The following is a 23,612-nucleotide window of genomic DNA, read 5'->3' on the forward strand; positions in this document are numbered from 1 at the left end:
TCTAACATGGAAGTTAACTGTCCTTGCTGTGCATGCTTTGAATAGATCTAGGGCGCTCAATACCTGACCATGCCTGTCCAATAGGATGCACTGGGCACGCATCAGCTTAATCCCTGGCTTTCCCTTGGAACCAAGGGTCTCATTATTGTCGAAGTTTATCTGGCCCACCACCTCTCATTTCTAGTAGATTTGAGGAAGGAAACATGGCCAGTCTTTTTCTGCAGTGGCAGCCTAGGTTGAATTTGTTTTCCTTTTTCATTCTAAAATCTTTTTCCTGCCTTTTCCTGCTTTACCAGATGGTAACAGTGTTGTTTGGATCCTAGGCTACTGTTTGATTCATTTCATGGCATGAAGCCAGGGTTTATATTAGGACACCCTAGGTTTTCCCTGCACACCTGATTTCAGCTCTAACCAGTAGAAAATAATCATGTTTGACATTTGGAGGCCTGGAGAACAGGAACTGAGCAGAAGACCATACGGCACATATTAGAATCAGTTGCACAAGCAATCCTTTTATCTGTTAATGGCCCCTCAGATGACTGTGTTAACTCATCCTGGCTGGGAGAGAATTGCTGTTCCGAATTTCTAGGCTTCCCTCCTCTCTGTGGGCAGACAGGAAACCTTGGAAATACCAGTTCCGCTCAGCAGCTTGGCATTCAAAATGGCTTGAAAAATCCGCCCTCTTGATAAATTATAAACACTTAATCCAGATATTGTGCTGGGTAGCAATTTAAAAGAGAAAAAAAGAAAAATGACAAGAAACAGGCGTATTGTTAGTAAAACAGCTCTTTATTTCCACAATATTTATTTTTTCTAGCATTTTTCAAATCTCTGCAACCAGTTATGGGACAAAACTGCAGAGGTTACATAGCCGCTGCTACATCTACCTTTATTACAGTTGCTACTATCACCACCACCACCAATAATGTTAGCAGCATCACCATCACCATCACCAAGATCACCACCACCATTACCACCATCACCATCAATCCACCATCACCATCATGATCACTACCACCATCATCATCTACTCCACCATCATAATCACTACTACCATCATCATCGACTCTACCATCACCATCACCATCAACTCCACCATCATGATCACTACCACCATCACCATCAACTCTACCATCACCATCACCACTATCATCACCACCATTACCACTATCACCATCAACTCCACCATCACCATCATAATCACTACTACCATCATCATCAACTCTACCATCACCATCACTATCAACTCTACCATCATCATCACAATCACTACCATCATCACCATCAACTCTACCATCATCACAATCACTACCATCATCACCATCAACTCCACCATCATCACAATCACTACCACCATCACCATCACCATCACTACTATCATCACCATCATCAACTCCACCATCACCATCACCAACTCCACCATCACCATCACCACTATCATCACCATCACCATCATAATCACCATCAACTCTACCATCACCATCAACTCCACCATCACCATCAACTCCACCATCACAATCACTACTACCATCAACTCTACCATCACCATCACCATCAACTCCACCATTACCATCATGATCACTACCACCATCACCGTCATCAACTCCACCATCACCATCACCACTATCATCATCTCCACCATTACCATCACCATCACTACTATCATCACCATCACCACCATCATCACCATCACCATCAATTCTACCATCACCATCACTACCATCACCATCAACTCCACCATCACCATCACGATCACTACTACCATCATCATCAACTCTACCATCATCATCAACTCTACCATCACCATCAACTCTACCATCACCATCACCATCAACTCCACCATCACAGTCACTACCACCATCACCATCACTACTATCATCACCATCACCATCACCATCATCAACTCTACCATCACCATCATCAACTCTACCATCACCATCACCATCACTACTATCATCACCATCACCATCAACTCAGCCATCACCATCACTACCACCATCACCATCAACTCCATCATCACCACCATCACCATTAATGCCCTCACCATCAATGCCACCACAAGACCCCATCACCACCACCACCACCATCATTATCATCAAAATCACCAACTGCTACCACTGTCCTCACCATAACCACTATTACTAAGTACTTTGTGGGCATCATCTAATTTAAACTCTGTGGCACTGCTAGGAGGTTGAGATTTTGAAACCAGATCTATTTGGCGCACAGTCTATCACCCACTACAAGAACACAAAGGAGCCAGAATATGACTCTCACTATTTCTTCCTCATAGTCATTATCATCTTCCGCCTCATTCTCATCACTGTCTGTTATAGTTGAGGGATGCTTTATTGTGTTTTATAAATAGCTTCCTCAAATATTAAATCATTTCTTCTCCTATTATCTTTTGAAATAATTATCATGATTATAATCTTCCATGTGGGAAAACAAAGACTCAGCAGGTTAAATGGCTTATCCTTCCAATGTACCTTAGATTTAGACTTCTTTTCCTTACAATATCATAGAGGAAAGGGGTTGAGAGAAAGAACACAGAGAATTCCTTTGATTCTACTCACTTGGAGCTTTGTATCCCACCCCTGGCAATTCTAACTTGTTAGCTCTTGGGTAGCTCTGGGGAATCCATGTCTCAAGTATTTATTTCTCATCGTTTGAACTGTTATTTGTCATTACTGCTGAAGCTTCGTGGAAGAGGTGGCACTGAACTGGGATGTGATTTTGGTGGGCTGAGCTGTGAAGGGAGGATTACAGACAGAGGGAGCAGCATGGCAACGGCTCAGGCATCGGAAGTCCTAAGCAGGTGTTTGGGGCTGAGCTAAGCAGTCCATTTGGGCTCTTGCTTGGGAGACAGTGGTGTGAACCCTGGACACCTAATTGAAAAGGTAGGTTAGAACCCCAGGACTTGGAATTTCCAAATCAAACAGCTCAGATATGTCTTTGGGATAATGAAGCTCCTCTAACTACTTAAGAGAAGAGAAGTGACTTGGACAGAGCTTCTTTCACTCTTTGGGAAGGATAACCTGCCTGCACAGGTTGGCCCAGGAGGGCCTGAAGGAAGAGACTGGGCCTGGGAACAGGGTGGGTTCCTGTGGCTGTGGCTACAGAAGGAAGGCCAGCTTTGAAAGACACTGGAATGGCCCATGATGCTGGGGGAGTGGAAGGTACAGAGGCCAGAGACATGTTACCCTGAGGCTTCTCTGGGTGATGCCCCTTCATGGATGACCCATGAAAGACCTGCTCTGACGCTTTTCTTTCTCTGGCCTCTTGCCACCTTTTTGGTTTTTTTCTCCTTGCTGAAAACCTAATGCTTATGATGTTTGCTTCCATAGATGTGTTTCTTTGCATTTCTCTCTTGTCCACCACGTGCCTCCTACTTGCCCATATGCCTGCTCTTCCAGATCAATTGATTCAACTTTCCTGGCACAGGAACACCTCCTGCATTCATGCCTTTTACAAATCCTGTTGTTAACTTAGGTGTTCACCTTCCTGAGCATGAGTAACGTTGTTACATAAGATCCTGGGGTCAGCTGAGGAAGCAAAGAGCTGCTGAGACCTTGCTGCATCCCCAAATGGTGATCGTGTCACCCCAGAGAGGGAACTGATGCTTCATCCCCCGACCACATCGGCATCTTAATGAGTCATTCTGCTCAGTCATGGCCCTGCATCCCTTCTCTCTCATCCTTTCCTACTAACCATTAGATATTCCAATCTTTCCTTTCAGTCTTTCCTCTCAACACAGTTACGTTGCTGGCTTGGATTCTAACTTCTGATGATTATTCACCGGTTCCTCCCACTGACCTTGAGGGAAAATGGTTTATTCATCTTGTAAATAACCAGTGACTCTCTATAGAGTCACCTGGAAGCAATTGGAGGGGGTGTCTGTCTAGATAGAAAATGGAAGGTGTCTGGTTTCCTTTCCCTGAGGAAGGGGAACTGACAACTCTTAGGTGTCTTATGATCAGCTTCCCGATGTCTGCATTAATCAGAGCAGGATCAGATGGATGGAGAAACCCACTGCCTCCAAGGCTTGGCTGTCTTCTGAAGGTATCTGTGACCACATTTTGAATTCTACCTGGGAAGTATCAAGAAACTCATTGTGACCCAGACATCATCGCACCCTCCAGCCTGATGCATTCCGTAGCTCAAAGGTGTGGATCCAGGGGCTTCTACACCAGGCTCACTCACTCTCTCTGCTAGTCAATAAATCTCCAAGTTGTATCTTCCCTTCCTCCCTGATATCACTTTTCTCTTACTTTTCACTGCTCTCCCCAGTGCCACTGTCATAGCTTGGAACTGCGTAGTTCTCAAAGGGGCAATTTATTCAGCCCACAAATGTCTATTGAGTGTCCACCATGTGGCAGGCACTGTCCAGAGCCACAGTATATAGCATCAAACAAAAACAGAGCCCGACTCCACTTTCAGGTGGCTTGTGTCCCAGTAGGGGTAGACACACAGTAAATAAGCACAAATGCCAATGGTACATCTGGTGAGGATCCACACTAAGGAAATTACAGCAGGGTGAGAGGACACAATGGGACAGTGGGAGTGCTATTCTGGTGAGGCTGGCCAAAGAGGACATTCAGTTAAAGGAGCATTTGAGCAGAAAGCAAATTGAATTGAAGAATTGATCTGTGTGGATACCTGGGGAACAAACCTAGGCAGAAGGAAACGCCAGTGGAGAGACATTCAGTTTGGAATGCATTTGGCAGGTTCAAGGTGGAGGTGGGAGGCCAGTGTGGCTGGAGGTGGGGAAAAAAGTACATGGAAATGAGAAGAGGGTTGGAGGAAATGAGTTCGTGGAGGGCAGGCTGGAGGTCATTAAAGTTCTGCTCTAAGTGAGCTGAGAGGCATTGCAGTGTTTTGAGCAGAGGAGACGTGACATGATTTATGTTTTAATGATATCATCCTAGCTGCTTTGAGGGGAAAAGTGCAATGGCCAAATGTGTTCAGGGAGGCACTGTTTAGGAGGCTATTGCAGTGTTTCTGGGGAGAGAGAATGGTGGGCTGGCCCAAGGCGACATTATGGGTTATGCTGGGCAGTGAGAGAAGCAGCTTGATCAGCCTTAATGCATCCTCCCCATTGCTCCTAGGACCAGCATAGATTGGACCAGGTTGTGTGGTCAGTTGAAACCCCTGACCCCTTGCGGGGCTGTGCTTGGTCCAGGCCATTCAAGACCTTCACGACTGCTTGCTGACTGCATCCTACAGCCTCCCATCCTGGGTGACACACAGTCTTTGCCAATGTCTGGCTCTCAGCTGCCTCTGTACACTTTCCTATTCTGTTCCCTGCAGTCAATTTTTGTCCCACTGGGAAGCTCTTCTTTCTCCTTCCAACATTACATCAGCACCGCCTCCCTGGGACATCTGCTTAAGCCATTTAGGCAGAACCAGGAGCTCCTGATGCTGCTGCATGCCCAGCACAGGCTGAGTGGTTGTTACATGGGCTTGTGTCTGCCTTCTTAGCAAACTACGAGCCCCTTATGGGCAGAGGCCATACCTTAATCCTGCTGGTGTCCCCAGGGCTCGGCATTTAGGAGGATTGAGTATGTGGACAACTAAGCAGGAGAAAGAGGCAGAACTTTATCTTCCACTTTCAACCACAATGGGCTAAGTCTAATGTGTGAGAACCCTGAGATTTTAGGACTTGAAGCTCCGTAAAGAACATTTGCCTCTGAGCTTCACCAAACTTCCCTCATGTGCAACCCTAATACCTTTGTTTCCTTAATAAAGTGGCATCAACCTCCTCGAGGATTATGTGTAGAATACAGACCTTGGTTTGATGGTGGCGTTCGGAAGTGGAGGCAGGAGAGTATGGCAACACTGTAGCCCATTGCGCCTGGGGAAGGGCTGCTTTTGGGAGGGTGTGGGTAGAGGGATCACAGCCTATTTCCTAGGTTCAACACATACTAGTTGCTCATTAAATATGAGAGGAAGGAAAAAAGGAGGGAAGGAAGAAAGGAAAAGAGAAAAGGAAGGAAAGGAGAAAAGAAGGGGTGGAGAGAGGGAAGAAATGAGAAAGATGCAGATCAGTGGGGAAATAGTGGGATAGTCTGGGCACAGTCTAAGGTAAGAAAAAGGCCTGGCTGGGCACGGTGGCTCACGCCTGTAATCCCAGCACTTTGGGAGGCGGAGGTAGGCGGATCACAAGGTCAGGAGTTCGAGACCAGCCTGACCAACATGGTGAAACCCCGTCTCTACTAAAAATACAAAAAATTAGCCAGGCGTGGTGGCATGTGCCTGTATTGTCAGCTACTCAGGAGGCTGAAGCAGGAGAATCACTTGAACCTGGGAGGTGGGGGTTGCAGTGAGCCGAGATTGTGCCACTGCACTCCAGCCTGTTCAACAGAGTGAGACTCTGTCTCAAAAAAAAAAAAAAAAAAAAAAAAGGCCTTATTACTGTGCATAGAACTTATTAGTCTGCACAGAACTGGGTGTGGTCTGAACTCTGCCCCTTACTAGCTGTGCAACAACAGAGACATGAGCTTTGAGCCTCAATTTGCACACTCATCAATGGGATGAAAACATGGGCATCCTCTTGCAGAGTGAATTAAGAAAGGACCATGTGGGAAGAACTAGAAAGAGAGTTTGCCATGAAATAGGCACACACAAAAAGGTAGATCTTATCAAGGTCTTATTTTACTTTCAATTTCCGATTGCAGTGCTTTCATTTAATCAAAAATCCACCAGGACAATGCCAAAAAGGGCTGTATTCTGTCCTTCAGATAACCTCTGTTATACAATATATGCCATTACCACATTGTGTAAACTAACCAACACACACCTTACCCCTATTTAAGGAGATGGCCCACACCCCTATTTAAGGGCCCCACAACATCACCTTACTGGATACTGAATATATATGCACTGAAGTGTGGATTCCCACAGCAGAAGAGCAGAAATGCCCGTGGTAACCTCCCTGGCCACGAGGAGAGGGTTGTTTCAATGCATCATGCCTCATTTGCACGGGGAAAACCATGCATCTGTATAAAGGATACCAGCAACTCTCCATGTGATATGGGATGTGGCTTACATACATTAAATGGAAACGAAGAAGCAAAGTTTAACAGATTGAATGGCATGCTGAAGTCTGTGGAGAAAAGGGGGACGGGGGAATATGTGTGTTTGTGTGTGTGTGTGTGTGTGTGTGCGCGCGCGCGCGCGCACGTGTGTGTGTGTGTGTGTAAGGCTTACAGATGCATAAAATCTCTCTGGGAGAATTAACCAACATCTGGTAAGATTAGTTGTTTCCAAGGAAAGGCACTGAGTGGCTGAGACTGGGATTAAAAGGAGGCTTTTCTCGGGTATATCTTTCAGTACCTTTTGAATACAGGGCCATGTGTTACCAAACACATTTAAGTTACAGAGCTGGAACCCAGAGCCTTACTCCTGAGCTCAGAAAAAGCCTGAGTCCATTTTCCGATTCCACATTGCTCCTCTGTGGGGCGCTCCTGAGGGACAAATGTTAATCCGGGAGGTTGAGAGTAATAAAGACCCAAATGTTCACCGAGACTCATTATTAAACCAGCTCTGGTTGACGATTGCCTGCTTGTTAATTTTAGCTTCTTCTTTTCCTCTCAGGGGAAGAAAGGTGACATGGGACCACCTGGAATCCCTGGATCGCTGGGGCCGCAGGTAACTACCTTTTACATTCTCTTCCATAGCAATGCTATGGAAATGCTAGGAGAATGCTAAGAGAAAATGCTAAGAGAAAAGACAGGAGCACTCGGGTGGGCAGTCAGAATCCTGCTGGTCACCTCATCAAACTATTAAAAAGAACGGCCAGTGGGTCATGTGTCCTGCCTCCCTCCTCCTCCGCTGTCCGGTGTGGGAGCTGAATGACCATTGTTGGCTATCCTGAAGGAATTGCCATCTGGAGGAGGCAGACAGGGGTGACAAAAGTGATGAGCAGTTCTAGGAGAAAGGGAAGTGCTGGGAGGTGAGGGGGGAACCCCAGGATGAGGTGGTGGGGAAATCAGCCACGAGGAGGCTTGTCTCCCCTTGGCAGACAAGGCACTGCCAGCCAGGCAGGGGCGAGAGAAGGGAGGACCTTCCCTGGGTCACAGCTCTGCAGGGACCTGGTATACCACAGCACAGCACTGGGCAGGAATCGGGCAGCATGTGGTGCCGCCGGAGCACAGGGCACGGAGCAGCAGGGATAGGAAGATGAACCCAGTGAGAGTTGTAACGGGAGCTTACAGCCCCCTTCAGCCACAGACGCCGGAAAACCAAAAGGGCGGCCATTGTCATAGGAGCTAAGAGGCCTGGTTTGGGTCTCAGTCTGTCCTCCAAAACACTGGGACATTGGCCAAGTCCTTCCCCTGCTCAGGCCTCAGTTTCCCCATCTGTAAAATGATGGGGTTAGGGCCCCAGTCACAGAGGCCTCTGTTCCTAGGCAGGTGCTGTCCTAGCTCCCTGGATTCTCTGCCTCCTCCTCCTTCCTCGAGCTTCTCTCGGTCTCTTAGGACTCAGTTCTGGTGTGGCTTCCTCTGTCCTCATACTTGGCCCAACTCCCATGGGCCATACTTGGCCCTGCTCCCACAGGTCCAGCTGTGCCATCCTAGTGCTGGCCTTGTGGATCCTGACAACCACCCATCTAGACAGGTACCCTCAGGGTCCTTGTCCCCATGTCATAGATGAGGGGTAAGGCACCAGGTGCAGAGGGCTTCACTCAGGGCCACCCTCTGCTAGGCAGACACCTGGCTTCAAATCCATATCCCTTCCTCCCTACATGACCGAGGCCCAACTCTCTTAGTCTTCCTTATTTGCAAATGCAGTATCACCATGCATTCCCCACAAGGTACCACAGTGTGGACAAAACAGGGCAAGCCCCTGAAGCTCTATGCCTGGCCTTTGCAGTGTAAAGAATTCCCTTCATCCTTTCTTTGACCCCCCCCCGACCGAATCTTCACTCCTGTCCCCTAATCTGGGCCTCCCCTGGCATCAGTAAGTTCATGCTGAAGCAGGACCAGCAAGCAGAAGGCACAGAGGGAATGGCAGAGACCCAGGCTCAGCTCTCACCACAAAAAAGGAGGTCACATCCGAAGGTTGGGAAAGAGCAGTGACTGTGAGAGGTGATAACGAGGTCCCGAGGCATAGTGCACACGGGGTAGACAGACATGGCTGTCCCTGTTCTCCTGGCCTCTTTGGCACCAAGCAGGTAAGCACGAGTCACTGCTAGACTCTTCTGCTTTGTCCTCCCAGAGCCGTGGTAAAGCAGCTGGCTTCAGCACCACCTGGGACTGGACAGCCCCCCCGCCCCCACACCAGACCCCCTGAGGTGGCGGTCACACTGTCTGTCCACGTTGGCAGGGAGGCAGTCATCCGGAAAACACTGCTCACTGCACTTCAGAAGCCAGTTTTTCCTGCTGGCTGACATGAAAGCATTCTAGTGAAAGATGGCACCTTGGATGCAATCTGAGACTTCATTTCTGCACCCTTCATTCGGGTCAGGATGCAGCAGGGAATAGGAATATATGATCCATCATAATTCACCATGTTCTAAAGATTTCACATTCACTGTGGCATTTTGCTATTAATAATGAAAAACAGAGTGGGTTTTGCCTTATGTTTTATTACCTTGCTTCATAGTGAGTCAACCTTGTATATTTTAAAATCACCATCAATGCAGCTCTATCCAATTATTTTAAGCTATAATTTTTCCCCTTACAACTCTTTGTTTGTTATCTGGGAAGAGAGATTTCATTCTTTCATTTTTAACTTTGAAGTCATTTTCATTCAGTAAATCTTTACTGAATGCCAGACATTGAGCTATGTGCTATAGATATAAAAATTACCAGGCTTTTCATGGCAGGGAGTTGTACCCTGTAATTGTGCACCCTAATGTGTTCAGGGATCTCAGTGGTTAAGAACCAGGCAATATAGCATTTGCAGTATGCACCACCTGGTGGCCTGGATGGGGCCACTGCCTGATGGAATCAAAGCTGTGTTCAGGTCAGCCACTCTTATGCTAAGGGGCCAGGTTTCTTTTTTTAAAAGTTTAATTTTATTTTACTTTAAGTTCTGGGATACATGTGCAGAACGTGCAGTATTGTTACATAGGCATGCATGTGCCATGTTGATTTGTTGTACCTATCAATCCATCATCTAGGTTTTAAGTCCCACATGCATTAGGTATTTGTCCTAATGCTCTCCCCTTACCCACTGACAGGCCCCGGTGTGTGATGTTCCCCTCCCTGTGTCCACATGTTCTCATTGTTCAACTCCCACTGATGAGTGAGAACATGTGGTGTTTGGTTTTCTGTTCCTGTGTTAGTTTGCTGAGAATGATGGTTTCCAGATTCATCCATGTCCCCACAAAGGACATGAACTCATCTTTTTTATGGCTGCATAGTATTCCATGGTGTATATGTGCCACATTTTCTTTATCCAGTCTGTCATTGATGGGCATTTGAGTTGGTTCCAAGTCTTGGCTATTGTGAACAGTGCTGCAGTAAACATACGTGTGCATGTGTCTTTATAGAATGATTTATAATCCTTTGGGTATATACCCAGTAATGGGATTGCTGGGTCAAATGGCATTTCTGGTTCTAGATCTTCGAGGAATTGCCACATTGTCTTCCACAACAGTTGAACTAATTTACACTCCCACCAACAGTATAAAAGTGTCCCTGTTTCTCCATAGCAAGAGCCCGGGTTTCAATGAATCTCAGTCATTTCCTCTGATTCACTCTTCCTGACATATCCGTGTGTCTACCTTGCCTGGGCCTTGCCTCTGTTTTTTCCTGCTTGCCATCATGCATTTGCTTGCTCATTCATGGATTGATTCATTCCATAGGTTTTTATTGAGTTCACACTGGGTACCAAAGTCAGCTCTGGGGATGTAAAATCTAAGTAACTGCTGTCTATGCCATGAGGATTCACACATTAATGGGCCAGAAGGAGACACAGACAGAGACGGTGTTCTCATCTGAATCCTAAATCTTGTATTTATTCAGGCAAGGGGAGGCCCACAGATCAGGAGATGACTGTCATTGGAGATGGTTTGCTCCTCACGGTTTCAATGGACGGGAGTGTCCATTTCCTGCAGAGCTGTCGGGGAGCAACAGAGGCAGTTTGGAGGCAGAACAAGTGAAAGGCAAACTTGGGCAGGAGCCTCTACTGGGCAAGGGTGAGGCAAGGTCAGTTGCTGAGCAGGCTTAGGATTGGACAGTTTGAATAATTTCTGCAGGCTCCAAGCTGTACGGGTGGTTTCTCACGGTCTAGTACCTGATCCAGGGGTAATTTAGGGCAGAGAGTTAGTGTTCTGTCCCAGACCACAGGAGCCTGATTGAAGAAGGTGGACTAGGGATGGGCTAGTTTGCATATCAGAGTCCTACTCTCAAGTGAGTCCTTTGCGATCTCTAGGAATTAGCTAATCCTGGAAGGGGAAGGCCCTCCCTGCATCCACAAAGCCTCAAGATGTCAAAGCATCATCAAACAAAAGCACAGGATTAATCTGGAAGGAGAATCCACTGAGCTGAACTTTGGAGAGGAAGTCAGGGCTCTGTGGAGGCCCAGAGCAGGATCTTGACACTGACCTGGAAAACGGAGGTTGATCCCATGGCAGCCTGTCCCTGAAAGAGCAGCGGGGAGAAGTAAAGGGAAACATGTGTGTTTGCTTTCTGCTGTTGCCAAGCATTCTCTTTAGCTTTCATACATAATCGTGTCTATTCTTTATAACTGCCTGTGAGCAAAATTTGCTTACCCTCATTTCAAATCTAGAGAAACCAAGCTCAGAGAGTTTAATTAGCTTGGCATTATGGGAAGAGCCAGCACTGCCATCTCGGAGTGTGCAAAGCCCTGGGGTGGCTGGGATCCTATAAGATGCTTTTCATGCCTTTCTTTCAAAATGAAATATTCCACCTGCTAGAAAATTTTACAATAAATCTACATATCCATGATGTCCTATGTGGTGACTCCTGTATCCTGGCAGCCTTTTAGGAAAATTGGAAATCTGGTGTCTGGGCTGGCCAAGTGTTTATGCACAGGCAGTGCGGCTTGGTGCTGTGCTCAGGACGAAGTTCCTTGAATTGGTGGAAATGCAGGCAGGGGAGGCCTTGACCTGAGAAGAGGCTGGGTGGGCTGTGGGCCTGGGCCTCTGTGCAGAAACCCCTTGAAGTGGGAGGTCATAGGGTTAGTGCCACAGGGATCTACCATCTCAGAGGAGGATAGCTTCCCCCCAAAATAAACATGTCCAAGTCACGAAGAAATTTGATTGTCATGCTAATTTATGCAAGTAATTTTCATGCATCTTCAAATTCCATCTAACTTTATAAATCCAATTGGAACTAGGTGGTTATTAGGAATCATTATTATTTATTAATGATAATTAGGTTAATTGGTCATTCATGCATCATCGTTGTAACTACTAATCATATTAAATAGTCACTGTAGTATTAGAGGGATCAAGTGTTGTTTCATTAATAATTGGACTGATTGGATAATTAATAACTGGTTAATTGTTTTCATTACTAGTAATGAAAACAGTCATATTTTATTGTTAACATTTATGTCTATTGACTAATTTGTTACTCATTGATAATTAGATGATTTGGTTGTTTATTTTGTTAACAGTTAAATGAGAAGAAAGAAAAGTAACATTTGTGAAGTCCTCTGTGTTCTGGGCTAGTTCACACTTCGTTAATCCACACATAGTGATTTGAGGAAGGGACCTCCAACCATTTTATGGCAGCTGGAAGGAAGGCTCTGAGAGGTGAAGTCCATTGTCCAAGTCCATTGATGTAGTATGAGGTCACGTGGGATTTGACCTAGGCCATCCTCAACCAAAGTCCTAGATTTTTCTTACATAAATTTCTACCTATCTGTTCCCCGGCCCACAGGGGAAGAGTGACTTGCCTGCAGCATCTGCGAGTGTTCCTGACAGTGTCACTTCTTGCGTTTTATTCTCGGCCTTCCTGAGTCCCATTCTTTCTTGAAAGTCTGGAAACTCTGATATCCTCATCTATAAAAGGACAATAATGTGTAGAATCTTTGGCTTTCCGGAAGTTTGTTTGGTGGGAGGAAGTGGAGGAGAGGAAAGGAAAGGGGCTTTCTAGCCCTAGAAAACCCAAATGCCATTCAAGTATATGCAGAAAAAGAGAGAGAATGAGTTCAGTGTTGCTCTCCTGTGATTCTGCAATTAGTCTTCTGGTTTCATTGGGAAACTTACCAGGGAGGTAATTCAAATGGCTGTTCTGTTTGAGGTGTTGTCAACTTGATTTCCAGGAGAAAAAAGGACATAAAATGAGGGTACTACTTAATCAGAAGGCCAAAGAAGATTGGTCTAAACTCAACAGTAGTTATCGAGCCTCACGGTAAGGTCCCCCAAGGCCATGCAAGATGCTGAAGTGCCATTATGTCATCCAAGAAAGCTGAGATGATGTTCAGCCTCTGTTACAGAGTGTTCTCTTATCTGGAAAATGCAAGAGCTTTCTGGGATCCCTCAGCCAACAGAAACACGGGTAGACCAGTACTCTGTTTACGTTCACAGTTACCCCTGGAAATCTCTCTCTCTCTCAATCTCTCTCTCTCTCTCAGGCCTTGCAGACTTTTTAACTAAACACACCAAATAGATGAAAACTGAATCTATCATCCCCCACGGCAGCCCCACACACCTGCCCATTCCCCTGCAGAATCATTCCATTTAAAGGCCTTCCCCTTTTGAGTATCTTAGGTTGTGTCCCAGTCCCAATCCAGCTGGTCACTACGTCACCACTGAGGTCTGGCTCAGATCTGCCCCTGGTCTGTCCGCATCCCTCCCCGCATCACCTTCCTCCAGTGCCGGCACTGGCTGCCTTCTGCCTGATCTCATGTTTGACTGTCTCGTGGTCTCTCATTTTGCAAGATTTCCTCCTACCATTGACTGCTAAGGACACTAGAAATGTGTCCTTGTTTTTTATGTTTTTTTGAGATGGAGTTTTGCTCTTGTTGCCCAGGCTGCAGTGCAATGGTGTGATCTTGGATCACCGCAACCTCCACCTCCCAGGTTCAAGCAATTCTCCTGCCTCAGCCTCCCGAGTAGCTGGGATTACAGGCATGCTCCACCATGCCCAGCTCATTTCATATTTTTAGTAGAGATGGGGTTTCTCCATGTTGGCCAGGCTGGTCTCGAACTCCCGACCTCAGGTGATCTGCCCTCCTCGGCCTCCCAAAGTGCTGGGATTATAGGTGTGAGCCACGCCCAGCCTAGAAGTGTGTCTTTCTAAGCATAAGTCTTTTTGTGTCACTCTTTGACGCCAGCTCTATTATTTTTGTGCTCCCTGGAAGACAAAGCCTTGTCTTTCTTGCCCCAGGTGTGGTTTCTTCCTCCCCTCCCCCTCCCATCTAGCCATGGCTCAGCTGCTCCATCCTCCTGTGGCTTCCTTCCTCTCCTATTCCACTCCCCTCTGTTCAGGCCCTACTTAGCCCTTCCACACCAAGCTCACCCCACTTGTCGAGATGCTCCTGATTTCTCCACCATGCCTTCCTCTGAGCTCCGTGGCCTTCAAGCACCTCTTTTGTCTCTCTGTTTTCATTCTGTTCAATAGGTATCTCATGAATTCTGCTATATGCCGGAAGCCATGGTTTTTATACCAAACAATTCTGCAAAGAAAGTATTTTTGTACCTACTATATATTTTTAGAAACCAAATCCCTTGCCGTAAGTCACACAGCTGCTCAAAATATAACCGTGCCTTCGATCCCGAGCCCTCTGATGCTTTTCCTGGGACACCGGAGGCCTGTGTTTTATGTGTCTTACTAGGTTGTAATTTTCTGGAGTGGAGGGCTGAGTTGTCTTAAGACCCCAGAGAGAACACGGTGGTACATCATAGGTGCTGGCTGGGGGAAGGAGCCCTGCCCACCGCCATACTGGGTCTCCAGGGATAACTTCTTCCAGGAGCTCCAGCATAATGCAGGCCCTTGGCTTTCAGGATCCAAGCTGTGCCTGCCCACTGCCCCTCTCCCTTTAAAGGCATCACCCACACCCTGTCACCTGTTGATACCCTCTTCCATCCAAGGTGTGGATCTTCCCAGATCCTGAGTGCAGGGACCTGCTCATGGGCAGGGAGACAAATACTGTCCAGGGGCCTTGTGGTAATATGGCCAAAGTCCTTGTAGGATGCGAGGCATATAGTCAGTGCTTTAGGAAATTAAGTTTTCTCCCTTCGTTTTGGGGGAGTGCCAAAGTAGAAATAGCTATCCCAGCCGTGGGTTGAAAGGCCCTCATGTCCAGGTCCTCCCAGGATGCTCTTGCCCACCCGCCCCTCCCTCGCCAGCCCTCCCCATGGCTGGCTTGAGGCTGTGTCAGAAACAAAGTGAGTTATGCCGGAGCTGAAGTCCCAGCAGCAGGACCTGTGGTAATCAGGACAAGGCTGAATGTAACCCCCAAGGCGAGGCGGCTGCTCTGTTTAGAGTTTCTGCCCCCACTGGGTGCCTTTCTGTGGCCATCTGAAGGCAGAGCACGAGCAAGAGACCAGGGTCCGGGGCAGGCTGGCTGCAGCTGCAGCCCGAGGGCTGTTCCCTTCTGCCACCGCACCCAGCGTTTCCCACTTGGACTTGTGAGCAGGTCCCCTGTAAATTGGAAAAGAGGCTGGAAGCAAATCACCTCACCCTTTTTGTGATCCCCCCTGGAAGAGGTTTCCAGACTTTCAGACAGTTGCTTCCAGCTGCTTCCAGCTTCTCTCTCTCTGTAAATGGCTACCGCAGTTGCTAGGTTAAATGACTGGGTAGGCTTTCGCTCTCATTCCTAAGTGTACAGCATCAAACAAGCAGGCAGTGACTCAACTTCTACTATGTGCATAGCATGGAACCAGGTGCTGTGGTCTTGCCAGGAAGATAGACTTTGAGATCTTCAAACCCATATTTAAAGCCCTAAGTTCTAGTTTCCCTTAACATGCAGAGAGTCTTTTAGGAGATCACATTGTGTTAAAGGGTGGAAAGGGGCTATAACAGCAGGGTGAGACCTGTGTCCTTGAGTGGGGACTGTGTAGACAGTTTGCGAGTCTGGGGTACTGGGCTCGGGAGGAGTGAAGGGATCAGGGTGCTGTATCCACATAGGAGCTTTATCTAATATCAGTTCATTTTCCTCTTCTGTAAATTTAATGAAAAAGCCCAGCCTCCCATGGCCAGTGGAGGGCTGGAATCAGCTGGTGTATGAAGCACAGGTGGAGCCCACGCTGAATGGAGGTGGCCGAGCCCCTTGTCCTGCCTTTCTGGTTTTTCCTATCTCCTGGGTTGTGTTTCTTCCTGGGATGTTATGCTCACAGGTTCATTAGCAGTGCTAGTGGTGGTGATGGTGGAATACGGAGCTGGCCTAGACGAGTTATGCCCAAGCCTGGCAGCTCACCAGAATTACCTGGTGTCTCAAAAGTCACTGACCCTTGGGGCCTGTCCCTGACCTGCTGCCTCTGAACCTAAACAAGGGTTGTGTGCCTGCATTTGGGACAGGCCCTCAGATGTGCCTTCAGCAGCCAGAGATGATAGCTGTGTGACCTAAAGTGGGCCTCAGTGGGCCTCTCAGGGCCTCAGTTTTCCTCCTTGTCAGACAAGGAGGTTTAATTTCCACTAGGAGACCACTAAAGAGCCATCACCTGTAACATGCTGTGAGACTCCAAAACTAGCAAGCAGCAGTAGGCCAAGGGTGTTTGCAAGGGGCAAAGGAGGAAGACAAGCAGGGCCAGAGCGAGGGGCCGGCTTCCTGGGCTCACCATTTTGAAAAAGCATAGAACACTCCAGAGGCCATCCGCATCCTTAGACATGTAAGGAGGGAAGAGAACTGAATTGCTCATTCAAACTGCTAACAAAGAGACTCCTGTATGGTTGGGAAGGGCCCTCGGATGTGCTCTGTGGGCTTGGGGTGCTGTGAGGCCTTCAAAGACCATGTTGAGGTAAAATTAGATCACCTGTCACCCTCATAAGCCTAGCACTTTGGGAGGCTGAGGCAGAGGATTGCTTGAGCCCAGGAGCTCAAGATCAGCCTGTGCAATATAGCAAGACCCTGTTTCTACAAAAAAAAATCATAAAATTAAACAGGCATGGTAGCACACGCCTGTAGACTCAGCTACTCAGGAGGCTGAGGCAGGAGGATCACTTGAGCCCAGGAATTGGAGGCTATAGTGAGCTATGATTGCACCACTGCACTCCAGCCTGGGCAACAGAGCAAGACCCTATCTCAAAAAAAAAAAAAAAAAAAAAAAAAAAAAAAGATTGCCTGGAATGTGCCTCTGGAGTGTGTGGGAGCTGTGTCACTGCAGGGCTCTTGCTTCGCTGAGAGAGGTGAGGGGGGCCAAACTGGAGCAGCCTGTGGAGGTAGTAAGGCCTTCCAGCAGCCCTTGTCCATTAGGGAGGACCCAGGTTGGAACCTGCCCAGGGCACGCTGCAGCCCTGCTTGGCCCTTCTGTCGCTCCAGCTGTGAACAGCTGTCTCCCATGAGGGAAGATGCTACCCCTAAGACTTGCCAGGACGGAGCGAGCTGTCGAGAAAACTAGGTCCAGGTGTCCCCAAATCCTGTTCAGTAAATGGTCCCGGTCTATGACTTTTTTTTTTGACTCACGGGTGCCCCCAGAGGAAGAAAGGGGAACAGTTCACCGTTGCGGCCACCGCTGCCATTTTTTGGTATTTCTCGCCCTCTAGTGGCCATATAGTGTTGTTCTTTTTGAATGCAAAGCTAGTCTCGGCATCTGGCTCAATTCAGACTTCCTCAAGCATTTACTGAGCGCCTGCTGGATGCTACACCCTGGGATAATCCCTGTGTGAGGTGCAGAGGGAACAAGAATGTCCTGCCCTCGAGGGTCTGTGGGTCAGATCAGCACAGTTAAGTTGGTCTTGAGCATGGAGCAGGGAGAGTTGAATTCCACTGGGGAATTGGAGACCGTCTCAGAAAGGTGGAGATGGCTCAGAAGGGAGGTGTGGGAGGAGGGGAGGGGGTATCCGGAGAGAAACCTGAGCTAGAAGAGTCATCTGCACCTTCTGGAAGCTGTGTGGAGCAGTGGTCTGTGGTGCTAGAGCCGAGGGAGGAGGGCGTGGTGAACTCGCTCGGAAGAGCACTCCCCTTTAGAAAAGCAGAGCCACTGAAGGTGGGTCAGCTGTGGGGTCACTGGCTGTTCTAAAATGAGCAGTCCCTGCATGAGGACTGTCAGGAACCTGGCTATATGCAGCACGCCACATCCACTCTCCCTCCCAGCCCTGGTGTTGTGTGATTCCAGCTGGCCCCTGCTTATAACCCCACATCCACTCTTCCTCCCTCCGCTCTCCCCAGACTGCAGGCTGCTTTCCTGGGCACACATGTGACCATTCATGTCTTCTTGTGCTTCTTCAGTTATTCCAAGACCTTCGCGGCAAAGTCGCTCCTCCTCACTCTGACAGCCCGTGGCCTCTGAGGTCTTGGCTCAGCCTCCATCTGCCCTGTGCAGGCCCACGCTGTCTTCATATGGAACTGTTGGCTGTCATTCAAAACGCAATACCTTCAACAGCAGCCGGCTTTTATGAATGCAGCCCACCTGCCTTGTCTGCCTGACCTGTTGTTTATTTCTCGGGCTTTCTTCAGTACTCAGATGCCTTCTCTGCCCGCTTGCCTTCATCCCTCCGGGTGCATAGCGTCACTCCCAGGTGCAAGAACCATCTGGTGTCCCAGGCCCCCCTGGACCTGGATCTGTGCTCATAGGTTTAGTTGAACCATTCATCTTTTTTTTCTTTATTTTTTAATTTTTTTATACAGGGTATCGCTCTGCACCCAGGCCAGAGTGCAACAGCACAATCACAGCTCACTGCAGCCTCAAACTCCCAGCCTCAAACAGTCCTCTTGCCACAGCCTCCTGAGTAGCTGAGACTACAGGCGAGAGCTCCTACGACCAGTTAATTTTTATTTTTTATTTCTAGAGAGATTGGGTCTTGCTGTTTTACCCAGTGTAGTCTCAAAATCCTGGCCTCCAGTGATCCTCCCGCCTCAGCCTTCCAAAGTGCTGGGATTACATTTGTGAGCCACCATGCCCAGCCCTTTTCTACCATAATTATTTGTCTACATGTTTCTCCCCTCCCTAGCCCTCCCCCTCAACCAAGAGAGGAGCTTGGAAACAGGTCTTACATTTTTGTTTGCTAACAGTACCTGCTTCTGTTCCTGACCCTTGAAGATGCCCCAAAGTTTAAGTGTAGGCCATGAATGACTTAAATAGCACATGAATCTACATATGTCAAGTGGCTGTGAGGACTGATCTCTAGAAGCACGGAGGAAGCTTCAGAAGTACAGATGCGAGACACGCTCACCCCAGACCTACAGAACCAGAAGGCCTGGGCGTGAGATCCCTTTACACACCCCTGGCAATCCTGACCCTGACGCCAGCTCTGCTCTATGACTCATGATTGAGAAGCACTCTTCTGGAAGACCTTTACGCATGGGTCAGACTGTGTGTGTGTGTGTCTGCACATATGCACACACATATGTATTTACGTTAAATGTCCAAACATTTTAAATATATAGCAGAATAGGTAATATTACAGGCAATGGTATACCGATCCCCCAAATATGAAATGTTAGTGTTTTGCAAATTTTGGTTCAAATCTTTTCCTTTTGCTTTTGTTTATTTTTGTTTGAAAAATCAGGCATTATAAAGTTAAAATCTCACCTCATCCTCCTGTCCCCTTCCCTTTGCCTCGTTCAAATGCCCACTGTCCCTAGGAGGCTCGCCTGGGCTCATCTGTAACAATGCTCTTTCTCTACAGGGCCCTCCAGGACCACCTGGTGTCCCAGGCCCCGCTGGACCGGGAGGTTCTCCGGTAAGACTGGCTTTGATTTTCTACAAGGGCACTTAGATGGTGGTTTCCTGGCCTGAGGGACCTGGGGACATCTTTGTGAATGGCCTCTTGTCTTTTATCCGCCCAAGTCCAGTGCAAAAACACACACAGGAGGACCCCGATCCGTAGAACCCCCAGCCTCTGGACTCTCAGACCTCCGGAACCCTTGGGTTAGAGTATCACTGGAGCTAATGTGGCACTTCGGCGGCTGCCTCCAGAGTCCGGCGTGCAGAAGGCACGTTAGACCGGGGTTGCCCATTCGGGTGTCTTTGCGTAGTTTGCGATTTGGCTTTGAGGCAAAACAGAGGACCCAGGCAAGCATTTGCTAATATTTCCCCTCTCATCTTTCGGGGCTGCTGAAAAAGTGTCCTGAAAGTGGGCGTGGGGGAGTGGGGAGAATCCACACCCACCCACTGAGTGGGGCAGGGCCTGCCATCAGCAGAGGGAGGCAGCTCCATCTGTCCCAGCAGGGGACAGTGGATAGGAAGCCCGCCCCGACTGCAGGCCACACATGCCGTGGATGTGTCAACTTCAGAGGTACAACAACTCCGCATTTCACAGCGGACGACCAGGGCAGTAGAGGCCCCGGGGTGCCCTCTTCAGACCCAGAGGCCTGGGCCCATGCCAGGAAAGAGGTTGAGTCAATGATCTGATCTCTGAACAGGCCAGGCTAACATGTCCATGTGGTCCCCTTTCAGGGTTTGCCTGGAGAGATCGGCTTCCCGGGAAAGCCTGGGCCTCCTGGGCCCTCGGTGAGTGTCCGGAAACGTCTTCCTGCTCCCCTCTTCCCTCTCCCCATTGCTCTGAGGGGAGCGCTGAGCCCTTGCAGCTGGCCCAGGGCCACTTTCCTAGAGCTGAAGACTCCTTGGCCAGCAAGACCTGCAGCCCTGGAGCTCAGCCTGGGTCTTCGTTCTGTGGTGGCTCACTCTTGCTAGTGCCCTGTCTGCTGGGAAGGCTTCCTGTGTGCCCTGGCCAGCGTGCAGATTAGGACCACCATCCCCAGGCCACTGCCCTTTCTCTTTTCACCAAAAGACACATTCAAGGGTCCTTTGCTGCTGAAGGCATGATCACTTGTCCTTGAGGAATTCCCAGAGGGCCAGAAGCAGTGGGTGGGGAGCCGTGTGGCAGCCTTTCCCATTACAATCCTGATCATGTTTTCTCCCTTGCAAACTGAGAGACCCTGGTGCTCTCAGGGGGCAGGTGGAGCTTAGAAAACATTAATGTCTCCCCAGATAGGAGAGGCACAGTTAAAGTTGGCCTGTAGCTTTTCAGGGCAGGATGATGGATGACGTGGGCTGAGACCTGGGTAGATGCATGATCTACCCTCAGGGAGGCCCCTGGGCCCCCTTAAAGGGATTTCCTTACAGCTAGTTCTCCCCCATGGAGCCCGGATGGAGAAGGGCCCTGCTGGGAGGATCCCGATGCTGGAGGAGGGGCGAGGCGGAGGTGAAGTGGATCGGGTGGCACACGGGGCAGTTCCCACTTCTCCATGGAGCGCAGATCCACGGGTGAATGTGGATCAAGGCGCCCAGGCGCCCTGTGATTGCGGTAACACCAGCATCCTCCCCAGCTCTGTTGAGCCCCAGTGCAGCATGCCAAAGGGTACTGGACATGAATTCAGTGCCGTGCTGGGCACTCAGGTGATCTGGTCACGTGTGGGAGGAACACTGGGTGAATGCCACCATCAACGGCAAACGTTTCTGAACACACAGTCAACTGCAATGTCACCAATAAGCATTTTCCATGAGTGACAGGATCATCTGAAAGCTCAAATACAGGAGCAGTCTCATCCGATCCAAAGGGCTTATCAGAAAGTATGCAGATCAGTGTGAACGTTCAGAGGAGGGGAGCGTGTTAGAGGAAGGAAGGCACTGTGAGCATTTCTCATCTGTCAAGATGTGGCTGTAGCCACAGAAGGCTTGAAGCACAGCTTCCGGCCTTAGCATTTGCTCCTGGTCAAGATCCTGCTTTCATTGACTCAGGCAGCCTTAGTCCCCCGAAAAGCCCTTCCTTCTGCCTTCCTAAAACCTTGGCTTCCAGGACACCTGCTCTGTGCAGGTGGGGCTTCATTAGTCGCCAGTCCAAGCTGGAGGCACAGGGAGAGATGAGTCGAATTGGGTGGCAGCAGGTTCTATGGGTGGAAGAATCACCAGAGTTATGAAAAACACTCACTTTTGAATAGCACTAATAGCTGTGAAAGCAATAGCACAGGAGATATCCCTAACATCAGTCATGGGGAAGGGTGTGTGTGCCTGACACATTTTTTTTTTCCTTCAACTTTTAAGTTCCAGGGTACATGTGCAGGATATGCAAGCTTGCTACATAGGTAAACATGTGCCACAGTGGTTTGCTGCATAGATCAACCCATCACCTGGGTATTAAGCCCAGCATGTGTTAGCTATTCTTCCTGATGCTCTCCTTCCCCCCGCACAACCCCCCTGCACCCCGACAGGCCCCGCCCCCGTGTGACCTGACATCATTTAAGGCACAGAGGAAAAGGAGAAGATGAAATGTCTCTGGTGTAGTGGAAGTAGCCCAGAGGTAGAGTCAGCTAAACCTTGTGGGTCCCTATCACCAGCCCTGTGGCCTTGAGCAAGTCACTTAGCCTGCAGAACCTTCGTCTCTTCACCTGCAAACAACTGCAGTAACACCCGGCCTGCCACATCCTAATGGTAGTAGGAAGCTCCTGGTGTTGGAAAATATAACATGGAGCTCCTCAGTGCTGGCATTAGAAATAACAGGCAGTAATGCCAATCTATGCCAACAGATTGAAGTCTTGCTTTTCTGAAGGATAAGAGGAATGGAGGATAGCCGTGGGAAGGATGATACAAGATGGCAAAGAGATTCTGGACAGGAGAGAGGAGGAGCAGTGTGGACGTTGTTGTCCCCAGGGCCTCTTGGAAGCTGAGGGTAGAAATGGAGCCATCAGAGCAAGATTTGGCAGGTGTCCTCCCACGCCCCCACCCTCCATGCATGGCCAGTGTACTGAAAATCAGACATTGCCCAGAGGGTGATATTTGCTTCAGTAATAACAAAGGGAAACATGGTCAGACAGAGACAACAGTGGCTCTGGAGACAGGGCCCTGCTGATCAAAGAGCAGAGGCCCAAGCCTCCTGAATTCTGGCTGCACAAACAGCTCCTGGTTTGAAATGGCTTGATGTAAGCCTTTCCTAAATATGCCTTTCCTTTTTATTTTATGTTTCCCCGTCTTGGCCCAGGGACCCCCTGGAAAGGATGGGCCAAATGGACCACCAGGCCCACCAGGAACCAAGGTTGGTCATGCGATTGGCACCGGTTTGGGAACCCAAAACACAGAAACTAAAGAGATTCTTGTTTGTTGGTGAATTCTAAAACAAGTCGGTTGCCTGGGTCTTCAATCGGGACTCAGTTGAAATGTTTAGATTTATGGGATCAGATGGGGGAAAGCTCCTTATTTCTTCTCAGATAACTTCGGAAGGATTTGGAAGCCCTAGGCTTTAACATTTAACCAGGCACAGTGGCTCACGGCTGTAATCTCAGCATTTTGGTGGGAATTAGCCGGGCGTGGGGTGGGCACCTGTATTCTCATCCACTTGGGAGGCCAAGGTGGGAGGATTGCTTTGAGTCCAGGAATGCGAGGCTGCAGTGAGCTGTGATTGTGCCATTGCACTATAGCCTGGGCAACAGAGTGAGACGCTGTCTCAAAAAATATTTGATCTGTTAGAAATATGTTCATTTATTTATTTAATTTTATTTTCAAGGAGGAAAACTTCAAAATACTCTTACTAATATAATAAGAGATTTAGATTTTCACAATGTTCTGGCGGGGCTTTTTATGGTAGAATTAT

General features: G+C 48.5%; 1 protein-coding gene across 1 annotated transcript in view; it reads left to right on the top strand.

Annotated features, from left to right (window-relative positions):
• The window catches only part of COL22A1 (collagen type XXII alpha 1 chain), a 298,462-nt gene that overhangs the window by 141,508 nt on the left and 133,342 nt on the right, over nucleotides 1-23,612 (top strand). The window contains exons 22-25 of the mRNA XM_050800296.1: nucleotides 7,597-7,650; nucleotides 19,713-19,766; nucleotides 20,483-20,536; nucleotides 23,004-23,057. Coding sequence (XP_050656253.1) covers nucleotides 7,597-7,650; nucleotides 19,713-19,766; nucleotides 20,483-20,536; nucleotides 23,004-23,057 — 216 coding nt within the window. The remainder of the gene's footprint in view (nucleotides 1-7,596; nucleotides 7,651-19,712; nucleotides 19,767-20,482; nucleotides 20,537-23,003; nucleotides 23,058-23,612) is intronic.

The sequence above is a fragment of the Macaca thibetana genome, chromosome 8, assembly GCF_024542745.1.
Source record: "Macaca thibetana thibetana isolate TM-01 chromosome 8, ASM2454274v1, whole genome shotgun sequence".
Taxonomy (NCBI): Eukaryota; Metazoa; Chordata; class Mammalia; order Primates; family Cercopithecidae; genus Macaca; species Macaca thibetana.